General features: G+C 37.9%; 1 protein-coding gene across 6 annotated transcripts in view; it reads left to right on the forward strand.

Moving 5' to 3' along the window:
* The window catches only part of PTPRM (protein tyrosine phosphatase receptor type M), a 506,702-nt gene that overhangs the window by 313,391 nt on the left and 175,330 nt on the right, over nucleotides 1-17,981 (forward strand). For 3 of the 6 annotated variants that reach the window (XM_074821657.1, XM_074821666.1, XM_074821694.1), the window contains exon 14: nucleotides 1,672-1,746. The exons of the other annotated variants lie outside the window; for them this stretch is intronic. In XM_074821657.1, the coding sequence (XP_074677758.1) occupies nucleotides 1,672-1,746 (75 nt within the window). The remainder of the gene's footprint in view (nucleotides 1-1,671; nucleotides 1,747-17,981) is intronic. 6 annotated transcript variants of the gene reach the window in all.

Below are 17,981 nucleotides of genomic sequence, written 5' to 3' on the forward strand. Positions count from 1 at the left end.
TTCTGCTGAAGTCAAAGGGAACCTTTGCCACTGACTTTGTGAGGCGAAGGATCAGACAGCGCATTCTTGTGATGCAGTCTTCTGATCTTATTTTTCTGTAAAGACTTCTAGGACCTCCGTGACTACTTGGTGTATGTGGAAATGTGGAGACTGCAGGGTTTCCACTCCCATTATTTTTGACAAGATAATTAAACAAACAAACAAACAAAAATCAGGAAGAGATTTTTGTACCAGTGGTAATAAAGGTTGTCATATTTTGCTTGAAATATGGCTTTCATATACCCACTCTTTCTTCAAGCTAAATGACTGTGAAATCTCAGCAGACAAAGTTGAAAACATTCCAAAACTCCTCCAAGTTTATTGCTATCAACTTTGTGTTGTTTTGTGATTTATATTAAGACTATATTTCCTGATTTGACTTATAACACTGTCTGGATAGAAACATCTTGGTTATCTCCTAGGAATCCAGTTCTCAAGAGGGAGACATCATTGTTCTAATTTTGCAATATTGGAAGGCTTTCATTAATTAGGAGAGAGAAAAGGACATTATAATATTTTAAATCCAATAGCAACAGTACTCTAGCAGCTACTATCAACACTGCATTTCAGTGTTGCAGAGGGATATTTCAAAATATTATGCAGCAGCAGTTTTGAGTTTAATTGTCTGCAGATGGTAGATGATCTATTTTCCTCGCTCGTTGCCACATTTCTAATAGCACCCAGGCTGTTCTATGTAAATGAGTGATCTTTCATATAATTTTGTCCTTAATTTTCCAATATTTTTTCTTTGCATCATTCTCCAGCTGCATCATGTTGGATCTGACCTTTTAATTTTTTTTTATATTCCTTAATATATATGTATCATAGTGTGCTTAACCATTTAGAGGCAATCATAGAACTACTGTCAAACAAAGAAATCTGAGATTTTATTAATGTGAGCCATGGTAATAGTTATCTCTACCAGTCAGTGATTGTTACAGCTCTGACAGAAAAGTCTGAATACTTCAGGGACACAAACAATTCAGGTTTTTCAGCTTTTTCTTGTCTTAGTGGCAAAACGTGAATTTGAAACTTGGACCTCAAACAGTTGCATACATACCTAACTAAAAGCATGCCAACTCTCAGTGGTCATTCTCTGTATGCTGAAAGTTAAGTATACATGTAGTGTGTGCCTTTTGAGAACAAAGACCCAACCGGATACAAGAAAAATGAATCTTGGCTAGCTCAAAAATATTTTACGTGAAAATTATCTTGAAAAATAATGATAGGAAAAATGGACTATTATGAAGTAGGAAAACAAAGAGTGAAACTAGTTCAAATTACCTGGAGAATTTAATACAAGACTAATATTAACAAGCAGTTAACTTTCACTTAGAAAGCCCAGTGCTGTAACTAGCAGAGCCAAAGAGTGTCCAGTTTCCTCAAATGCATTATATGTAAATAATGTGTCTTGAGTCCTCTTCCTGAATGAAAGTCACATATGAAAGCTTATTTGCAGAACAACCAAACTAAAAACCGAAGATGAAAAGGAACTTGTGGGAGGTTTTTGGATTTTATTTGTGAGAAGTTCAGACAATAAACTATTGACCAAGATTCTTCTTGCTGGCCTAGCTTCAGTCTGGCTTTTTTTTCCCTCATGCATGCTGACCTGGAAATCTTCCTTTGCCTTAGCTGCGATAATCGTGACTCAGCTTACAACACCATACATTCGCATCGCCCCTGCTGCAGGCGACGACCAACTAACAGGTCAGATGTTCAAGTATAGACAAGTCATCATGCCCATTTTGTCTCATTTTCTTTGGCTCCTTTTCCCTGACGGTTTCTTCATTCTCTGCTCATTAATAGTTTTCTATGTTAAAAGGGTTTTTTTGTTTATAATTTTTTTTTCAGCTCCATTAAATTAAATTGTGTGCTTGACACCAAAACTTACACACACATCCCTGTACGTACAACTCCGCTGCATGTGCCCATTGTGTGTGTGATCTGTGGAATGTTTCTTCAAGCCTGATGTTGTAAAGAGATCTAGTCTTGCTCCATCCATAAATTAAATGACAGTTTGAATATAGATATATGTTTATTTTTTTCTATGTTATTAGATCAAGACACTAGAATTTCTAAATAATTTAGGCTCAAGAGTTGCATGTGTAGGTTAGGACAAAGATCTTACATTAATGGATTATTTTTTTTTAGTGCAGAATGTTGGGGAGATCATATTTTCTGACTACATTTAAGATGCAAAAAATTAAATAAATAAATAAATTAAATTGATTCCTTTTTAATTCTGTCATACGTGAGTTCTAGGATTAAACCAAAATAACTAGCATGTGACATATGAGAATCAACAAAACTGCAAGATTTTTAAATCTAATTGTCAAAGTAAACGCAATACGCAAGTGAGACAATTATTAGCAGTGTGTGGCTTGAAGGCTGGTTCAGAATGTACCACAGGATCTTTATGAACTTCCAGAAATGATTCATTTTGTCAGAAAATACACACATGCATAAAGCTTTTAAGGGATTTGAAAACTTTTTATTTTCAAACAGAAGCAAAGAGCATTAAAAACTCTAGAATCTAAGGTGAGTTTGATGGAATATGTAACAGGGGAAGTTAGACCTAGTCCATCAGCATTTAGCATATGATAAAATCGATAAAATCATTGTCTTTTTCAAGAAGACTGGCATAGTTACTTGGGAAGCATGTAAATGTTGCTAACAGGGTTTCTAGGGGACGAGGAGGAGTTCAGATGCTTAGCATCTGGATACTGCTTTAGTCAATAAGCGACAGTTAAATGATTCAGTTTAAGATAAGAGGATTAGTGACATGTCTGCTATAGCTTTTAATTCTGGGATACGTCTTATAATAACAAAGCTCGGTGATCCATAATGCCCAAGTTGCCATGTCCATCAAGAGGAAATTGTTGCATGTATATTTGTATTATGTAATAACATGTGAACTAACCAGAATAACGTATTTACGTGATGCCAAGAAGTATTAGCTTGTTCTTGTTAGTGCTGCTTGTCAGAAGCACTGTCTGCATACATTCTTATAGCTCAATTATTTTTTACTTGAGACTACAAATAAGCTTTGAAGAGACAAAGAACATCTCTTCCATATCCTTGAACTTCAACAAGCTTTGATTTCTTCATCACAAGATTCAAATAAGGCTATATATTTTTCCATATGGAGAATTAAATGTTTTTCTTCTCTTAGTTTTTTATTTGTTTTATTGCAAAGCTGGGTAACTACAGGAAACACAGGAGATATGCCTGTTCCACAAGAGGCTACAGTAGTTAACAATGAGAGAACAGAGATATAGCTAGCATAGGACAACCAGCAAAGTATTTATTTGGTTGCTTTGTCACTGGTGGCTCAAACTATTGGCACTCTGTGGTTATCTGTCAGATCTGTGACTTCTGTTTCTTTTTTTTTAAATCTGTTCTACCAGCAACTTATCTTTACAGTAAAAAAGAAAGTGCAAACAGCATTTATGGCTACCTGTGAAATATATTAAAAAGCTTCTGAAATCCCCTCATCATTTTTACAACCCCTTCTCATGCTTGAAAGACTGTGCAATCAAAAGGAAAGAAGCATCTTCTTCCTCATTTACCACAACTGCAATAGGGAGTGAAAAAACCTCACCCAGACAATGTGGTTGGTCCCCTGACAGCAACAGGAATTCTACTGCATCACATAGACATACACAAGTCTATGGGACCAGACGGGATACACCCGAGGGTGCTGAAGGAGCTGGCTGGGGTGCTTGCCAAGCTGCTTTCCATCATTTACCAGCAATCCTGGCTGACCAGGGAGGTCCTGACAGGTTGGAAATTGGCCAATGTGACGCCCATCTATAAGAAGGGTCAGAAGGATGATCCAGGAAATTACAGGCCTGTCAGCTTGATGTCGGTGCCCAGGATGGTGATGAGCAGCTCATCCTGAGTACAATCATACAACACATGCGGGACAACCAGATGATCAGGCCCAGTCAGCATGGGTTTATGAAAGGCAGGTCCTGCTTCACAAACCTGATCTCCTTCTACGACAGGGCGACCTGCTTATTGGATGAGGGAAAGGCTGTGGATGTTGTCTACCTTGACTTCAGTAAGGCCTTTGATACCATTTCCCACAGCATTCTCCTGGCAAAACTGGCTGCTCGAGGCTTGGATGATCACATGCTTTGCTGGGTAAAAAACTGTCTGGATGGCCGGGCCCAAAGAGTGGTGGTGAACGGAGTTAAATCCAGTTGGCGGCTGGTCACAAGTGGTGTCCCCCAGGACTCGGTTTTGGGGCCACTCCTGTTTAACATCTTTATTGATGATCTGGACGAGGGGATCGAGTGCACCCTCAGTAAGTTTGCAGACAACACCAAGTTGGGTGGGAGTGTTGATCTGCTCGAGGGTAGGGAGGCTCTGCAGAGAGACCTGGACAGGCTGGAGCGATGGGCTAAGGCCAACTGTAGGAGTTTCAATAAGGCCAAATGCCGGGTGCTGCACTTGGGCCACAACAACCCCCAGCAGTGCTACAGGCTTGGGGAGGAGTGGCTGGAGAGCTGCCAGTCAGAGAGGGACCTGGGGGTGTTGATTGACAGCCGGCTGAACATGAGCCAGCAGTGTGCCCAGGTGCCCAAGAAGGCCAATGGCATCCTGGCTTGCATCAGAAATAGCGTGGCCGGCAGGGACAGGGAAGTGATCTTGCCCCAGTACTTGGCACTGGTGAGGCTGCACCTCGATTACTGTGTTCAGTTTTGAGCCCCTCACTACAAAAAGGACATTGAATTACTCGAGCGTGTCCAGAGAAGGGCAACGAAGCTGGTGAAGGGTCTGGAGCACATGTCGTACGAGGAGCGGCTGAGGGAACTGGGGTTGTTTAGTCTGGAGAAGAGGAGGCTGAGGGGAGACCTCATCGCCCTCTACAACTACCTGAAAGGAGGTTGCAGAGAGCTGGGGATGAGTCTCTTTAACAAAGTAATAAGCAATAGGACAAGAGGTAATGGCCTCAAATTGCACCAGGGAAGGTTTAGACTGGATATTAGGAAGCATTTCTTTACAGAACGGGTTGTTAGGTGTTGGAATGGGCTGCCCAGGGAGGTGGTGGAGTCCCCATCCCTGGAGGTGTTTAAGAGTCAGGTTGACATAGCACTAAGGGATATGGTGTAGTTGGGAACTGTCAGTGTTAGGTTAATGGTTGGACTAGATGATCTTCAAGGTGTTTTCCAATCTAGATGATTCTGTGATTCATGTTTTTCTACAGAGACATACTGTGTCCCTTAGGCTTTTCAACTTCGGAGCAGTACAGCAATAATAGTATCTGTAGTATCCATGAGGAACCCAGTGATTTTCTTAAAGGAGATTTACAGGAGCTGGACTGGACATGAGGAAGCAGGGAATGATGCACATTTTCCTACAAATTCCCAGACTGTGGAAAGGATCTACATGTAAAAGGTCTTCTTTATGTGGAAATCATAGGACCGTTGCTTACTGTAGTTACCACAAGCCCTACAGCTGTAACTGTTAAATAATGTTACTTAGCATTTTCTATTCAGTGCCTTTTCCTCACTACTTTGCTCAGCACCAAAGTAATTACATTTGAGATCAATAAATTACTTCTGTCTTTTATCATTTGAAGAGATTCATAACTGGCAGTGGGGAGATCAGGGTTTGGATTTTCTTTTTTTCAGGTGGGAAGTTGATGCTTCTTGCATAATGAAAATTTAAAATTTTGGCTGCGTTCCTGAATATTGTTACCAATTTTGAAAGGTCTTCCTCTTCAGAAGGATCATGATAATACAGCTCAGCTTTCAAGCCAGCTCTGCTTGCACTCACTTCCTCCCCTCTTGTCATCATCTCATCCTGGCCCTTACTGGTGCAGTTTGTAAACAATGCATTATTAGTTTTTCTTTGTGCTTCCTTTCTCCTTTCTTTTCATATAAAAATAAGATTACTTCCATTTATAGGATTACCTACTATTTGCCCTAAATATCTTGACAGCCACTCCTTGGTTCAGCACTCCTTTGCAGCCTGTAGCAAAGGGAACTTTTCCTTGCAGTTGCACTTAAAATACCTACAATGTAGTTGTCCTTAAGTTATAGTAAAATATAAGATGCTGTAAAGGCAACTGTGTGATTTTGATTCTTACAAGCCAAAATAGGCAAATTAATGTCATTAATATTAGTGAATACATTATTATCACTGATTCAATAACTTAGCAAATAAGATATTCAGATTTGGGGGATAGTGTTTACCTTTCAGTTTTTATGTTACAAAAAGTAACTAACTTGAAATCCACTCAATTGACCTTATCCTCCAACAGACAGGGAGAATATCTTAACATCTGTCAGCCAGGAGAAAAGACTATGTATATGTGAAGCATAATAGTCTCATGATATGGTCTTCATGTTTTCATAAACATATATGATTTAACAGTACAGTTGAAATCATGCAGAAGGTTAAAAAAAACGCATATGCACGTGACTGTATGGTCTTGGCTCTAATGTTAAATTACAAATCCATGCTTTTCAAGAAAGCCTGAAAGTATTTGCAGTTTGCTTCACTATTTTGTAAGAGACACTTTATGTAATAGGTTTAAATTGGCCATACTTGGTATTCACTTGGCCCTCATCTATTTTGTTCTGTCTGTGTTCTGATAAAATAGCATGCTTGGAATTATGATTAGGGTGTTCATTCTTTCAGGCATTTTCTTAATTGTTGGAATATGTCTGAGCTACTTACATTTAAATTAAATTATTTCCATTTGTGATTTAGTGAAGCAGCCACCACTTTACTGGATGTTATTACGACTGATTTCCATAGAACGCCCTTTTTACTACCCATTGTTAATTACACATGCAGCTGGAAGGAAGAGTTCTGTATTGTACACTCTTCATAGATAAAATTCGTGGTACAAATCAGATATAACAGGATATGTCAGAAGTTTTGTAGAATAACTGATACTTAAGAATTGAGAAAAAAAATTTTAAAAAGATACTGGCAATCTTACAGCCTAAATGATTTTTACCCTGCATACCTTAAGGTCTAGGTGAGCAGCATATTTTAGAACCAAGTTAAAAGCAGTCATAAAATAATCCCAATTGGTTTCTTCTCCCTTATGAAGTTACTAGCATAATAAAATACACAGATTTCTTCAGATGTGTATTCAATACATAGCATGATTTATTGCTGTAGTCTGAGTCAGATTCTGTTCTCAGCAATTACACTGTAAAAGTGAAAAAAATCAACTAAAATCATTGATTGATTAAATCACAACCTCATTGAATTCTTTTCTGTCAAGGCATTTACACCAGATTTATACTGCATTACTGAAAACACTGTTTGTTAACACAAAAACCAACAGCATGAATTTGAGGAGTGTTTTCCTTTATTGTCCTTTACAATGCATTTGAGGTATAGCAACACAGGCTAGATAGACATTCACATTCATTTTTCTCCATCCTGAACTGTGTAACATTGATTGAGATTTATTCTGACATGCTGAAACTTGAAGTGCTATTTTGGGTAATGGACAACCCATGATTTCCTAGTTGAGACTACAGTGCTGTCTGTAATAACAAAGATATGTGCAGATACGTCTGTCTGCAGGTTGAATACACCATTTTAGGAGTTTATTCTTCTCTTGATACTTCCGAACAGCACTGACATCAGTGGGAGTTGTGGATTGTCATCCAGGGGAGAGCGAGCACCTATGTGGTGTAATGTCAAAGCCATATTACAATGCTGTTGCAAGGCCAAGTGACAGGGAAAGCAGAGTGAGAATGGATCTGATTCTCAAAAAGTGAAATTCTAAACCTGTTTTTACATGATGGCCCCAGCGATTGTTGTACTGATTGTTTTAGGATTCTGGTTGTCTTGCTCAGCTGGGCAGAATGCAAAGCAAGAGGAAATCTTCCTACTTCCTACAGCACTGGCTGAATGCATTTCAATGGGCTGGAGTGTCACTTGTGATTTATTGCCCATTTTTGTTCTTTTATGTGTTATATTTGTCATTTTTGCAGTGACAGTTTCATCTATAAAACAGTATAGTTACAAGAAAATGTTAAGAGGATACAGGAGTGCCATGGGAGCTACTGTTTCCTTTTCTCCTTTTTTTTTCCGAGTACATTACAGAGTCAAATGTCAGGTTTTCTGTTTTTAAGACAGTTCAGCCAAAGCATCCAGGATTTGAAACATAAGTACATTTTCCACAGAGCACCTGAAGAAGAGCTTAAACAATTAGACAAAGATGGCCTGAAAATAATGCTGATAACAATTCACAAAAGCTGAAATAACCCATAATATAAATACAAGTCCTTTCCAGCTGTAGACAATAGAGAACCTGAGCTGATTAGAAGTCAGTTACCAATGTGATTCTTTTAGAGATATTAAGTACTCTGGTTTATGTTTTACAATAATAAGAATTCCTACAAGGTTTTCTGAAAATGAATTAGCAGCCTTAGTTTTGAATGTGTTCAAGTCATTACAGAAAAAAACAGAGGCTCCGATCAGGGGTTCATGACCTCCTTCCATTCAGCTGCTCTTACTCTGAACAGGTTGGGTTGGAGGCAGTGAGCCCTTAGCAACTTGATGCTTATGGTTAGCCAAGGAGGTACGGGTTCATCAGCTACCCTGACACTGTATCACCAGAGCCAGTGGTGGTACAGACCACGGACAGGAACAGCTGGAGAAGATCCCATGACCTAGAAGTAAATATCAATCTTTCCCTACCCTTTAGGAAGGACAAGTAGCCTAATTAGGTATGTTTTGCACTGTAGAAACTGTTTGTCTTCTATTCAGAGGAGTTTAAAAGTTGGTTGCCACAGAGTTAATAGTCATTGCAGGAGCTATGTTACATCCCTCAAGTACACAAATGATTTGGAAATTCGAGTATTCCAGTCCATAGCGGAAAGAAGAATATGATTCCAAGTGTCGTGTCAAATATCTCTTTCATTAAGAGGGTGAAACAAAATTTAACTTAAGCCACTAAAGATGAGTCTGTTCAGTTCATCCTAGCTTGAAAAATAATCTTTTTGCTCAGTAATGTGTAATGGTAATATGAGGATATCTGTGAGGCTGTTCGAGGTTGGACTGGGGGGTGGGCACTTTCCTTAATCTTATTACAGAGAATGGAAACATAAAACCCAGTTATGAAAATAACAGTATGAATGAAACGACCAGGATAAATTCTTAACAAACTGAAGGAATCTGCCATCTGTGTAATACCGGTCAGTATCACATCTAAACCAAAATACTTCAACATCAGCAATCTACAGAGAAGCAGAAAGTATAAAACAAAGCAAAAATACCAGTAGGTAATTTTTAGAGTTTGGTTGTATGTCATATTGTGCGTTATTTCATTTCTGTATGAAAAAAAAGCCTCTGATTTTTACATTCAAAGCAGAACATGTTTTGCATGTACCACAATGAAAAATTAAGGAGAGACAAGGGAAGAGAGAGAAACTCAGAGATATAATTAGTAACTAAAAAAACCTGTGAATTTCAATGTTTCCCATCTGTAGTTATTGACTGTATTCATAAAATGCTAAGCAATTCAAATTTTAATTTGAAAGAAAATGTGGGACCAGTTGTGGGTAAAATAACCTGTAGTTCTTAGGAACTGCAAGTCTGATGTTTGTATCACTGGAGAGTTTAACAAAGTTGTAATGTAATATTGCGTGCATTACCTCTGTGTTAACGTGTAGGTGAACATTAAAATATGTAACAGTTAAATAGAGTAGTACAGCAAAGAGGACATTTCCTTCTCTTCATCTGATTTTCTGTTACTGCTGACGACTAAAAAGTTTTTGTGTAAATAGAGGACTCTCAGTCACAGTTTTGCATAAAAGTGAGCAGAAGTTGCTGTATTGCATGGGTTCAAGCTGACAAGAGGGCAAATACAGTAGTTTCACGTTCTGCTTCATCTTTTGAGTTCACATCAGAAACACAAAGGGAAACGAGAAAAATGTTCAATTGTCATTAGTCAGAAGCAAACAAAGTCTTCATGAAACCTTTTTGAAGAAAAATGGTTATATTTTGCACTTTTTGGTATGCTGTCATTGAATTAGACAGCTTCTGGTTATGAGTAAATGTGTCGATAATTAAAAACTATATGAAAAGAACTGACAAGAAAAATGGCTATTTAAGGCATTCTTAATCAAATAGGACAGATGGGGATTTTTCTGTAACCCCTAAAACCTACAGGAAAGATATAAAAATGAAATGTAAACCAGTGATAACCGTTCAGAGGAGGCCTAGTCTATTCTTGTCCCTGTACTAAATTCTTGGTTCATCTAACATTGCTTCAGTTTGAACAGGTTTTTGTTGGCAATACTGTACATACTTCTGAAATGTGAACAAAAGAATTGCTACACTGTATTGGCAGAAGGACAGATTTAGAATTCTGTGGAATTATTTTTCCTTTCTCTGCTGATTCTCCTTTCCAGTTTGTCTAGCCAACCTTCCTGCCCTAAAACAGTGCTGACTCTGGAAATGCTTTTAAAAAAAAAGTGTTATGTCTTTTTTCCTGCTTTCTATAAATTTATGACAAATATATTTTTACCTTTCCCCATGCATCATTGCATGTATAATTCCACTTATCTTTGAGTAGAATGAGTTATGTTATGCTTTCCTCCAAGAAAACAGGTAGGTAGTGAGTAATGATAAGGAAATTGAGAGTGTGATTGTTTTTGAAGGATTTCTGAAGAAACCTTCATAACAGTGGAGAGAGGCTGATAGTGGAAGTCCCCAGGAATGTCAGCCTCATCTATGAGCCAGTGGCAGCATAGGCCAAAATACACATGGATGTGCAGGCCTACTAGTGGGTTTCCTATACTACACTGTTGTTCGGCTCCCTCCTTCCCCCTTCCTCCTAATGGGAAAATAACCAGGTCTTCACTTTCCTTTTGGAACTGTTCATTAGTGTTCCTGTAGTTAAGTCCTCAGTGGCAGCAAGATCAGAAGACAGTACCTTATTGTACTACTTCTTACCCATAGCTTCAGAGTACTTGGTTCCCACGCTGGATTGCATTCATGGATGGAAAATAAAACAGTTGTGTTTGTCCATGCCAAGAACATCTCATTCTGTAGCTGTTTCACCCTGAGTAGGTCAGTTCCAGAAATGTTACTCTGATCTTCCCTGCCTGGTGGAGGCCAACTGAGTACTAGCAAAACCACATTTTACTTCCCCTAGAGAGGGTAGAGTCCTCTTGAGGCTTCAAATCCATACCTTTCCCGTTTGTAGAAGATAGATGAAATAAACTTTCAGGTATGTCTGATATTTCTTGATGCTTTTCAGTATAGTTTCAGGAGCTGATCTGGTGTTGAAAGCATGAGAGTCAACCAGAGGTCTCCCTCAGCAATAGGTATAATTCAAATGTCCTTGGTGAGGGTGATGATAAATTATCCGCTACTTCTATAAGAGTGGCTAAAAAGTGATGCTGACTTGCTTAGAAAATGCATTATGTATGGACAGGATCAATTTGGACTGACTGCTTTCATTTCCTTAGAGCTAATTTGAGAGAATCACTCTTCTATCCTGAGTACTGTTGGCTTGAGGTTATGTAGAGAGCCATAAAATCAAATGTTTTAGTGCTAAAAGCTTCCCTTGTTGTACATTATCTCTCTAGGACTTGTTCACAGAAGTCAGATTTATAAGATGCTGTTGCACTTCTAGTGGCTGCAAGTGGGACTTCCTTAACACAGCATCAGCCCTACATTTCAAAGTACTGAGACACCTGCAGTTCCAGTCCTTATTGGTGCTTCTTTCTCAGACCTCCTCATCCTTATTCAGTATGAGACCTACTTGTATACAGCTAATTTGATGCAAATATGTTCTTATTGCTCCTCAGTCAACCTTCTTGATCAGAAATTTCCATCTCATGAAGTCATACTGACCTTTGTTGTGTTTGAGTAGTCAGAGAGCAGTTTGGTCAAGAAGACCAGTTTGTCCTTTCCATAGTAGTCAGGAGGATTTTATCTTTTATTTCAGGGGTGGGGTCTGTCTTTCAAAGAGCTGCCATGACCTTTTCCTTTGTTGACATAGAGGTCAGTGATGTGCACTATTGTGTCTGCTTCTTTGGTCACACAGAACTTATAAATATGTAACCAGACTTTTTTCTTCATAAAATATGCTAAAGTATGTGGGGATACCCTTTAGGGCCATCAGAAGGCTTAAGGTTCTAAAGACTTCATACTTTTTTCCTTAGGAAATTATTTATTTCCTAGAAGGAGATACACCATGTCTGTATACTCTGGACTTGTTAATTTCTGGTTGTGGTGTAGCTGTTAAGTATGCTTTAAACATCCCTTAATGATTTCAGTGCTGTTAAGGTGCAAAGACTTACACTGTCTTTCTTCCAGTATGAGTGAGGACTTCCAACTGCTTGGGTGCCCACTGGAGAGGAAAATTTTTATGAATTTTAATTATTTAAATTTCCTTGATTGAGAGAACAGGGGAAAAAAGAGCTAGCAAAAATGTTGGTGGTTTTGTTGCAAAGGAGCAAATGAGCTGTTCACCAAGGCTTGCTTGCTTGTTTTCTTGTAAGTCCTTTTTTAAAAAAACATTCTCCAGAAAAATCCAGTCTAAAGAGCCTGGATTAAAATCCTGTTACAAAATAGATTGTGATGAGACCAAAAGATATGTGTCAAACTGGAAACTTTATTTGTTTTAGGCATGTTTTGTAGAAAATGTTATTATTCCTGACAACCAGAAACACAGATGTTTAACAAAAAAAGTCTTTTTGCTCTCATGCACCAACATGAATCATCCACCAGTGAGAGATACAGTTCATTTGATAGTCAGTTAAATGAGTCATATTCATCAGTGAAGTAGTCCTTTGCATTTCTTTTCATGCAGTTCTTTGTCACTTATATTTACATTTTCGTAAAGAATATCACAAACAAAATTAATAATTCATAATTATTGTTACACAGTGGAGTCTTATTTCGATAGTCCCTTCTTAGCATAGATCTATTAACAAGGCTCTTTTTTCCTGCCTTTAAAAAACACCAAATAAACAATGTACCAAATCAGCATGGTTTTCTTATGGAAGTGCAGAAATCTTTTTTTAGGAAAGGAAGATCTGTACACAGCAATATGTATTGTACTGATGATCATAAATTACAGAAAAGATACTCTCCTGCTAAAATATGTTTGCCCTCTTTCCCAGACATTAAAAAAAATAGATTTAGTGAGCATAGGAGGGAAAATCAGGATACATCAATTTCAACACTTAAATGGCTCCTGTGCTCAGAAAAACAGGAAGAAAACGATCTCTGCCCCATGGAAAAAGCAGTTTATATGTGAGCATTTCCAAAAGAAGCCAGGAACAGAAAGGGGAAAATACTGTAAAAAGAGAAGTAAAGCAGACCTTACCCTGAGGCATTTACAAAACTAATATATTCAAGGCATGGAGTAGAGCGAGAAAACTGAAACAAATACTGATAAAAACCACCTTCTGTCACAAATTATACCCTGCCCAACAACACCTCGTAACTTCTACCATATGGACAAAAAAGCAGTGCAGTTTTGAAGGAGAACTAGGAACACTGATTTGAAAGCTAACAATGAGGAAGGGGAGGGAGAACTTTCTCCCTTAGCTGGAGTTCTACCAGGAGTAATAAAACAAAGACTTTGTTAGCAGAAATCATGCTGGCTAGCAGATGAGAACTGAATGCCAGTCACTTACAGTATAAACAGACTAGCCAGGGTGGTAATTCATTTCATCTACAAATCTGTATGTGTTTTGGTCTTCTCGGAGACACTCACAAACCGTGGCATCTGGAATCAACTTGAAACCTCAAATAAAAAGCATGTTGGACTGGCTTGTCTTTTCATAACACCAGTAATGCTCCTACAGACTTAAAAATGAGGATACAGTTTTCTGCAGTCATGGGGGAGATGGGGTTAGAAACTTCTGGAGAATACTGGACATTTTGCACTGAGGCCCCATTCAGGTGTATTTTGCAGTCTGTGATACAGGATTGGAATTCCTGTTGACTATTTGACATTTATAAGGACCTACCTTTGTAGAGCACCTCTTTTCATACCAGTAACACATATTCGTGTACTTCTTTATTTTGTCATACTGCATTTTATCCCAACCCTTTACTTTTGGCACCTCTGCATTTCCTACCTTTATGTTTATGAACCTTAATGTTATTTTCTTCCTTGGAACACCCTAACCAACGTCATCCATAAAAACATTACTCTGCCTTCAAGTTGCTCTTGAAGATCTCTTTCTACTGTGTTACTAACTGAAAATGCTGAGTGATACCAGCTAGCTAAAAGAGCAGGAAGGATAGAAGTATTCATTTTTTTGTGTATTGTAAATGCATTTCTTAGGGGTATTTGCCTCCCCCTCCCACCTGCGATTGCTATATCTGCCTATTACAGCCTAGCTCAGCTAGATCATATGCTTTTAGTGGCAACGATTGCTTAACTGTGTGCTTGCACTGTTCTTAGCACAGTGGGGCTCCCAATCTGCTTTAGAGCTTCTAGATCCTACTATCATACAAATAATAGAGAGTAATAATGATAGTAGCCTTTGTAATTTGTGTTGTCCTTGGAGGGAGTGAGCAGAGTCTTTAAAGCCAAGTTCTATGATCTTTTCAGTCTCCTTACTTTGTGGCAGGGACAATAGGATCCTAGTGATGGGTGTTCTAAAGAAGTATCACACTTCTGCCTCCATTCTGCCTTGTATTATTTTGCATGATTTCTGCCACCTAATCACAGTGCAACTGTCACACAGGGGTATAATGTTTCATTTTCTTGACTCTGTGAAATAAGTTAAAAGTAGGTGCTGAGATGTGATAGTTGAAGCACACTGCCTGGATAAAAAATCATGGGCTAGTTACTAACACAACAAGTTAGTCTCAAGTTTGATTGGAAGCTAGGATGATCTGGTCTAACTGTGTTATTACTTTAAACCCTTGTAAAGTTAGCCATTACATCAATCATTGGAACACCTGTGAATGAAATACAGTTGGAAAGGCTTGAAAGTGACTTATCCAGAAAGTCCCTTTTGAGAGCTTAATGCTGCAGAAAGGAAGTAAAAAAGGCAGCAACTATGGTCAGCCTTGAGTGGGAGAAATAAAATGAGACCAGTCTAGTTAATTAAAGGAAGGGATTATTTGTTGACTCAAATAGGAGAAGAAATGTCTGGATTTTTTAAAAAGCACTTTAGACAAAACAACCTATAGCTAGTTTAGTACTTACAGCTTTAATCTTATTCCTTTCTTTGGAAGTGTAACTAGGAGCTCCTAGACTATTGAGCCAGGATTATTTTATTGGTAGTTGTTTTCTGTACAATGGTCAGTCATTTCTAACTACTTTTTTTTAAAAGGTACTAAGAAACATTGAAAAGCAAGGCCAAACTTTGTTCATTTACAAAGAGAGACAAAGAGAGAAGGAGAGAGAGTTTTTGTTCAATTTAGTAGAGGTCCATTTCTTTTACTGAAGAACATTTTCATTGATTTTGAAAAACAAGATAACACTTTCATGTAAGTTGAAAGAATGATATTTAGCTTGGTAGTTAATTCAGCGAATGGTCTTAGCTTCCATTTTAATACAGAATAGTTCTGCTCAAACTTTTCTATCCATAAACTGCCTACAGGAGATTATTGTTTATGAAGTTTTGGGGTTGATCTATAACACGGCACTTGTGCCTTCTGAGTGAGAAAGGAAAGGGGAAATATTCCACTCAAGGAGGTGGCAGAACCGTTTTCCAGAAAGCATAAATTATTCCTATAATACTAGTACCAGACCTGTATATATCTGATGAGAACTAGAAATTCTTCAGAGAAATCTTCTAACCCATGGTACAGAAATAGAAATTTCACTGCATGAAGTAATTTAAGAATTCACAGTATGGCAGACACTAAATATTAGCAACTAGAATATAACACAATTTGAAGAGGAGGTAAGATGCCAAGAAGTGGGTGAGTAATCACTAAACTTCAGAAAAGGAGATTCCAGTATTAAGAAAAAGTTAATGGAATAGCTCTGAGAGTCAAAAATAAGTGAAATAAAATCTTCAGGTGTTTCATGGATACTACTTAAAAATATTATCACTGGGTCTTGCAAAGTACTGAACAAAATAGGACCCATGAGGGAAAGTCATAAATCAGGCCAGCTGAATGCCATTTTTTCTAAGTGAAGGAAAAAAAGATATTCACATTTTAAATGCTGCTGTAGGGAAAGCCACAAATAATGGGCAATAAATAAATAAAAGGGAAACTGGAATTGCTGAGATTAATTAAAAAAGTAAATAACTAAGGGTATGGAACCAAACAATGTTGCTGTCTTCCACTTTATTCAATCCAGGAAGCCTGTGGAAATACTTTGCAGGGTTTTGAGGCACCTTGGGGTTTATCTATAAGTGTATCTATGTTTTTCACTTCTGGCAGGAAGCACTGTAGTTTGTTCTCATCAAGTAAGGACTTTTCAAAGTCAGCACCTTAATCCTTTTTAAACTGACAGGAAACATTTCCTTGTCCTTTCATTTTCTAGGCATCTCCCCTGAGCTGTCCTGCATTCCGCACTTTAATGACCTATTGCCTTTCTAGAGGTGGACCACAGTATATGTGTCAGTTTGGCCTTGATTCTTCTAACTCCACTAGCCCAAACAGTCTCAGTAAGAAAACAGAAGTGAGGTTATTGTGCAAGGTTTACAGTCAGGCTTCTGTGTGCAAGGGTAGAACAAAAAGCTTGAAAGTAAAATGAACAAACAACCCCAAATAAGTCATTAGGCCCAGTGTTGTCAGGAAAATGCAGTGGGCTTACCTCAACTGTTGGCAACAATATCTGTCACTGAAAACAGCTATTTTACTGGAGATACAGAACTCCACTAGTCTCGTAGCTATATATTTTTAAAGGCTCTAAGGTGATCAAGGAAATTAAAAATTACTGTATCAGACAAACTGGTTGAAATAATAATAATAAATAGAGCAAAATGCCAGGACTATAATATGATACAATAGTGTATAGTTAACACTATTTCTGCAAAGAAAGATTATGTTTCACTCAACTTTTTTAGTATGTGTCAGTACAGCAGAGTAAAAGAGAAACCTCAGCATCATTTTTTTAGACTTGCAATAGTAATTCTCCAAAACTCTCTTGAAAACATGTAAACAAAACTAAAACCACAAATTGACATTGCAGTTTCTCAAGTGGTAAAATAACTAGTAGTTCAGAACTACTGCCCCTAGCTGCTTCAATCCCCTTACACACAGTTCACCTTTCTCTCCATGGTTCCAGTTCAATTGCCTATGTGGATATAGGTTAAAAGTCAGTTAAGAAGTAAATATGAGGTGAGAGACAAATATTACTCTGGATCAAAATCTACCCATCAGAAACCAGAGAGAAGTAAACTGCCAGCTTTTATCAGAGCTAGTTCACTTAAGGGTTTAATACTATGTGCTGTGCAGTATGTCTGTTAAATACATGGAAGAGTCAGCATTGAGGCAGCAGCTCTTGAGTATGATGCCAGGTTATGTGAATTAGCAGAATTCACACAGGACTGTGAAGAATTTCAGCAGGACAAAAGGAAACTGAATAAGGAGGCAGTACCAACTTCAATTTCAGTCTTGATAAATGCTATGTAGTGTTCATCGTAGCTAAATTTGAATGACTTTTAACTCGTAAAGCATTCAAAATTGAACCACGGCATTGAAGGAAGGGGTGTAGGTTTCACTATAAACAATGCACCAGTGACCTGTTCAGTGTCCCTGTGATGTCAAAATAAAACCAAACAGAATGCTGAGGAGGATAAAGAATGGGGTAGAACACAACAATTTTTTAAAATCCTGTTGTAGAAAAACTGAGATATGTTAAAGGAATAAACAGTATTAAATAAAATGAAGAAAGTTGGTTGAGAATTTCTAATACTGAAAGACTCAGGGGATGCTCAAGAAGGGTGAAAGGTGGCACATTTGGTTCATTTACCCAAGTGGATTTTAGAACCCACTGACACCAAGAAAGAAACAACATTCTG

This window comes from Strix aluco, chromosome 1 (assembly GCF_031877795.1).
Source record: "Strix aluco isolate bStrAlu1 chromosome 1, bStrAlu1.hap1, whole genome shotgun sequence".
In the NCBI taxonomy this organism is placed as follows: Eukaryota; Metazoa; Chordata; class Aves; order Strigiformes; family Strigidae; genus Strix; species Strix aluco.